The 6,951-nt window shown below is 36.1% G+C and overlaps 1 protein-coding gene across 1 annotated transcript; it reads left to right on the top strand.

Moving 5' to 3' along the window:
- Nucleotides 1–3,083: 3,083 nt before the first annotated feature.
- On the top strand, nt 3,084–4,019 carry OLFR594 (olfactory receptor 594). The gene is given in 1 exon segment (NM_001171442.1): nt 3,084–4,019. A coding segment is annotated over 1 exon segment (936 nt).
- The last annotated feature ends 2,932 nt before the right edge of the window (nt 4,020–6,951 follow it).

Below are 6,951 nucleotides of genomic sequence, written 5' to 3'. Positions count from 1 at the left end.
ACTTTACTATCTTTGTTTCCTTAGAAGCCATGGTTCCCTGGTGACTCTTCCTGAGTCAGAACCCCATTAGCAGCTAGAATTCTGAGAGACCTATGTCCTTTACAATGTTGCCTCCAGGGGTTTTTTGAGTCAAAGTTCTTCTTAGGTAGAGCCTCATAAATGCTGAACAGGCTGAAGGAGCACAGAGACAAGGATGCATCCTGATTCTCAGCCTGGTGAGTCTTCTCCTGTCTCCCAGCTCACAGGTGCATCCTTAGCTCATACGATGGACAAAGCAGGGAAGAAGTTTTGGGGATATAAGACTAGGGAAGACATTTACAGAATGAATAGGAAGCATCATTTAATAATAGTAAAAGCAGTTGGATTTCAGCCTGTATTCATTGGTGTACATTTTAGAAAATAACAATCTCCTGATAGCTAAAGAATAATTAACAAAACAGTATTTTTGAAATATGGTTCAAAGTGTCCTCAAATAATTATAATTTAAAACTAATAACATATACAGGGCCAGTTATCTTCATTGTGTCTATGTTACAGAGAAAAATTATATATAGAGTAGTTAAAGTACCTGTGCAAAGTGACAAAGCTTACAGGTAATGCTTATTTACTTTTTTCCAATACAGAGGGAATAAATCATAAACCTGAATTTCAGCATACTCAACCTGACTGCAGTGCTGATGTCTTTAAACACTGCAACTTACTGTTCTGTAATCAACCAAAGAAATGGCAATAGTTTGAACTGGTCGTATTGAGATGGAGACAAATATATTGATTTTAAAGATGTTAGAGAGGTAGAATCAAAACTATTATTTTCATGTATGGAGTGGGGAGAAGGATGTTCTTTGTATTTCTGATCTAGTCAGTTCTCTGAATTCTAAGAAAGAAAGTCAGACAATTACATAATTCCATTCTTCTGTATACTTCTAGTTATTTCTGTTTGGTATTTGGATTACTGTCTATGTAGCCAAATGGCTCAGACACTGCTGCAATGTAGGATGTAGTTATCTGAGTGAAGAGATATTATTTTCCAACTCTTTTATTTACAAATACAGAATATAATACCATTTATCTTTTATAATGAAGCAGAAATGTAGCTTATTTTTACTTTCATGATCAGATCCACACCTATTAGCTAAAATATTTACTGACAATTGATTTCATAAGGATAAGATGAATAAAAGGAAGTCTTGCATTTATAGACTTCTAAAATTATTGTCTACATTCCTATTCTTCAGAGATATTAGAAATACAGGAATTTGTATTTAATTAAAATAATCATTGAAACATTGATAAATCACATACACACACAAATACCTTCCATGATATAATTTACTTTCATTCCTCATATTGTCTATGTTACACTCTTTTTTTTTTTTGGCAGGCAGAGTTAGAGAGTGAGAGAGAGACAGAGAGAAAGGTCTTCCTTTTTCCATTGGTTCACCCCCCAAGTGGCTGCTATGGCCGGCGCGCTGTGCCGATCCGAAGCCAGGAGCCAGGTGCTTCCTCCTGGTCTCCCTTGCGGGTGCAGGGCCCAAGGACCTGGGCCATCCTCCACTGCACTCCCGGGCCACAGCAGAGAGCTGGACTGGAAGAGGAGCAACTGGGACAGAATCCGGTTCCCCAAACGGGACTAGAACCCGGTGTCCGGCGCCAAAGGCGGAGGATTAGCCTAGTGAGCCGTGGCGCCAGCCGTCTATGTTACACTCTTTTAAAGTATTCACTGCTCTGACCATTTCATGCATTCATATTCCATTTCAAGGCCAGAGAAGTACAGAGGAAAAGCTATTCTTACAACCTTACACAGGAGTCTCCTGCAAATAATATCTCTTATTCTTAACTCTTGATCTTTTCAAATGTTTACCATTTCTTCCTAGGAGTTGCCAATTTCCCCACTATATTGCACCACTCCCACCATTCCCTGTTTATCCTGGATCCTATTCTTGGCTTCACATCTCTCATCTCAAAGTCTATGTATTTCCATGATATCTTTCTGCATATGCAGTCCTGGTAGATAATATTCCTCTAGAATCCTCTAACAAGACAAAATGATTAAAAGATATTTTTTCTTCCAAACAGTTATACATAATGAATAACTGGATGATTTAAAAATATACTCTTTCCTAATGCCTTAAGTTATATGAAAATACATAATTTTAGTTTAGGAAACTTTTGAAAAAGATAAACTTTCTGAACCTAATATTTTATTGCACAGAATAGCTGTTCTTTCTATTTAATCATTTAAAATATATGTTTGTCATGTTTCTTAAACTCTTAAAATGACAATTGCCTGAATTTTGAAAAATTTTATTGAAGTAATACAAGTCTCATGTATTTCTTATACACATATTTAGGAACATAGTGATACTTTCCACCTTATCCTCCATCCCATCCATGGTCCAACCCTTCTTCCTCCTCCATCTCATATTCCCACTCTTAATTTTTATTTTCAATTTACTTAATCATTGTAAGGTTAACCCTGCACTAAGCAAAGAGTTAAACAAATACTATGAAGAATAAACACTGTTCCTCAACAGAAGAAACAAAGACTGTAAACAGTCATTAAATCTCAAAATGTCCATTTCACTCCAATACATTATATTTTAGGTACTCTACTAGCTACCGCAAATCAGGGAAAATATGTGATACCTATCATTTTGGGATTGCCTTATTGAACTAAGTATAAAGGTTTCCAGTTGCAACAATTTTGTTACAAAAGATAGGATTTCATTTTTTATTACAGCTGAGTAGTAGTCTATTGTGTATATATACCATAATTTCTTCTTCCAGTCATCAGTTGATGGACATCTGGGTTGATTCCATATCTTAGCTATTGTGAACTGAACTGCAGTGAACATAGGGGTCCAGATGACTCTTTCACCTGCTGAAGTTCAAAGTTGATCTCTTCATAATGCTCCTCATGAAGTTTGTTTCTAATAGTGAACCAACTGAAGAATGGAATGTACAAAATTGTGTAATTTCATTTTGTTCCTTTAAGTTTTTAGTTCCACAGAGTTTTCTTGGTGCCCTGAAGACTGGCAGACATTTATCTGTAAGAACCATGGACTTATGTAATACCATACAGGATGTTGCTTCCCAATGACACTGAGTTTCACCCTTCCTCCTTCTTGTTGCTGGGGATCCCAGGACTAGAAGCTCTTCACATCTGCATTGGCTTTCCCTTTTGTGCTGTGTACATGATTGCACTCATAGGCAACTTCACCATTCTCTTGGTAATAAAGACTGAGAACAGCCTACACCAGCCCATGTTCTACTTCCTAGCCATGTTGGCAACCATTGACTTGGGACTCTCAACAGCTACCATCCCTAAGATGCTTGGAATCTTCTGGTTTAGTCTCAGGGAGATTATCTTTGAAGCTTGTCTCACACAGATGTTTTTCATCCACAACTTCACTGGCATGGAGTCAGCAGTCCTCTTGGCCATGGCTTATGATCGCTATGTGGCCATCTGCAACCCCCTCCGATACAGCACTGTCCTCACCAATAAGGTTGTTTCTGTGATTGGTCTTGGAGTATTAGTGAGGTCATTTATTTCTGTCATTCCATTCGTGTTTCTGATACTGCGATTACCATTCTGTGGGAATCACGTCATTCCCCACACCTACTGTGAGCACATGGGACTTGCTCGTCTGTCTTGTGCCAGTATAAAGATCAATGTCATCTATGGGTTAGGTGCTATTTCAATCTTGGTGTTTGATATTGTAGCCATTGCCCTTTCTTATGTTCAGATCCTCCGTGCTGTTTTTCGTCTTCCTTCCCAGGAAGCGCGACTCAAGTCCCTCAGCACATGTGGTTCTCATGTTTGTGTAATCCTTGCCTTCTATACACCAGCCCTCTTCTCCTTTATGACACATCGCTTTGGCCGAAATGTTCCCCGCTATATCCATATACTTTTAGCTAATCTTTATGTTGTAGTGCCACCGATGCTGAATCCTGTCATATATGGAGTTAGGACCAAGCAGATTAATGATAGTGTAAAGAAAATACTATTCCAAAAATAAGAATTGGAAAGGTATAGTATTGTTTACATGCTGAGTGAATTTTTTGAACTAAAACTTTCATCACATTATGTTAGTTTAGACAAGTTTGTCAGAAATATTTACTTATTTTGTCTTCTTCCTGTATTCAAAAGTGAAAACTTAGGTCTTGGTGTCCAATTCATATGGTAACTCACAGCCCACGACATCAGTTTTTGCATATGATTTTTGAATACTAATCCCAGTAGATTTAAAGTGGTATTTAGACACCCAGCCATGTTTTCCTAACACTATATATTCAGTAACGTTCACATGAGTAGCTTCACATTTCTCTCTTGCTGTTTATGTCCAAGTTTCCTGTATCTGTTTCTCTCTTCTTGCTCTGCAGTTCCTCCCCTGCCACTGTCACCACTATCTCACCTTTATTCACCCTCCCAGTTTCCTAAGATATTGGTCATTTTCACCATCTTAAGAATTATATTGTGATATCCAGGATTTCACCATAAATGCTTTAAACATCCAAAATGGTGCCATGGATTAAGTGCTGTTATTGTACATGGGAAGGAAGTGAGAAAATGTTGGGGACCATAAAAGGTTCATTTCAAATGTTTGTCTAGCATTTGTCATGAGTATATTTAGATTTTCATGAGCCAAATTCTGGTTAAAACATTATACATCCTAGAGATATTCATTGTTTTTCCTTCTGTTGATTTCTAACTTGTTTTGGGATTCATTTTGTGTTTTTTTTTTTCTCTTTGTCTTGCCTTTTCCATGAATGATGATTTTAACAGTTGTACAAAACTTGGGTTCAACACTGGATCTGTATTTAATATATTTTTCAATGATCTTCATTTTTTTATTTTATAAAAAGTCTTATTTTATATTTCATAGATTAAGCATAAAAGACCTAATGATATAATGCTTCTAATTAGTATGGTTCATTGCATGTTATTTAAAGTAAATACAAAATAATTTTTAAACATTACTAATATTATTGTCATTATTTGCATTGTATTGATTTTATTCTCATCTCAGGCATGGTTGTTACTATTAGGGATATTTACACGTGATTTTATATTTATATCACCTTCATATAAAATGCATTGAAGTTGTAATCAAATAAAGTACAATTAGCACTTAATAAATATATAAAAAATTTACACATGTTTAATGCATATAATATACATAATTCGCTGAAATTGTGAGAATATAATGTGATTGCCTTTTTTACATTTTAAACTTTTATTTATCAATTTTTATTAATATGAAGAGAACAGATCTCAGGTATTTCATAGATACAATTCAAAGAACATAATAATTCTTTCCCCCCCTCCCTCTTCCCTACCTTCTCTTTATTTTCTTTTTTTTTCTGTTAATTTTTGCAGTAGCATACCTTCAATTTACTTTAAAATCACAGGCTTAATTTCCCACTAAATATGGTGTTCAACAAGTAAAATATGGAAAGACCATGGTTCTACAGGACTACAGATTAGGGTTATAAGCAATAATCAAATCATAGCATGTCAATTTCACCTCTATACACTGTTATTTTTCTTTTGTATTCTGTATATCAGGTACCACAAATCAGAGAAAACATGATATTTGTCCTTTTATGTCTTGCTTATTTCTCTAAGTCTAATGGTCTCTGGTTGTATCTAATATGCTGAAAAAGGATTTCATTTTTTAAGGCTGAGTATATATGTGTGTGTTTTATATAATATGTAAATATATAAAGTGTAGAACTTATATAAATGCATATGTATATAATATTTTCTTTATTCAGTCTTTGATAGACATCTGGGTTGATTCAATGTCTTAGCTGTCATGAATTGATCTGCAATAAGCATGGGAGTAGAGATAACTCTTTCAAATGCTGATTTCATTTTTTTGGGTAAATTCCAAGGAGTGGAATGGCTGGGTCATATGGTAGATCTATTTTCAGATTTATGAGAAATCTCTGTACTATATTTCATAACAGTTGTAGTAGTTTAAATTTTAACCTACAAAGTATTAGTGTACCTTTTTCTCCACAACCTTGCCAACATTTGTTATTTTTTTATTTATTTATTTTTTTTGACAGGCAGAGTGGACAGTGAGAGAGAGACAGAGAGAAAGGTCTTCCTTTGCCGTTGGTTCATCCTCCAATGGCTGCCGTGGCCGCGCACCGCGCTGATCCGATGGCAGGAGCCAGGTACTTATCCTGGTCTCCCATGGGGTGCAGGGCCCAAGCACTTGGGCCATCCTCCACTGCACTCCCTGGCCACAGCAGAGAGCTGGCCTGGAAGAGGGGCAACCAGGACAGAATCTGGCGCCCCAGCCGGGACTAGAACCCGGGACTAGAACCGGTGTGCCAACGCCGCAAGGCGGAGGATTAGCCTAGTGAGCCGCGGCGACGGCCAACATTTGTTATTTTTAAAAAAATTTTGTATGATAGCCATTCTAACTGGGATAAGGCAAAACTCATTGCATAATAAAAATTGCATATATAAAATATATTTATTTATATTTCCCTAATCACTAGTGATCCTGAACATTTTTTCATGTGTTGATTGGTCATTGTTATTTCATTCTTTAAAAATACATTTTTATGTCCTTTGTGCATTTCTTAATTTGGTTGTTTGTTTCATTGTTGTTTTCTTGAGCTCCTTATATATATATTCTGGATATTATTCCTTTATCAGATGCATAGTTTGCAAATGTTTTCTCCCATTCTGTTTATTGCCTCATCACTTTTGTTGAGTGTTGCCTTTGCTGGCCGAAGCTTGTTAGCTTCATATAATCCTACTTGTCTTTAATTGCCTTTATTGCCTGTGCTTTTTAGATCATATTCAAAATATCTTTGCCTATGCCAGTGTCTTACAGTGTCTTCCCTATGTTTCCCTCCCCTATGTTTCCTTCTAATGATCTGATCAGTTCAGGTCTTAGGTTTAGATCCTTGATCAATTATAAACTGATA

This window comes from Oryctolagus cuniculus, chromosome 1 (assembly GCF_964237555.1).
Source record: "Oryctolagus cuniculus chromosome 1, mOryCun1.1, whole genome shotgun sequence".
Taxonomy (NCBI): domain Eukaryota; kingdom Metazoa; phylum Chordata; class Mammalia; order Lagomorpha; family Leporidae; genus Oryctolagus; species Oryctolagus cuniculus.
The sequence above is the reverse complement of the archived record's forward strand: the minus strand, read 5'-3'. Positions and strand labels throughout refer to the sequence as shown.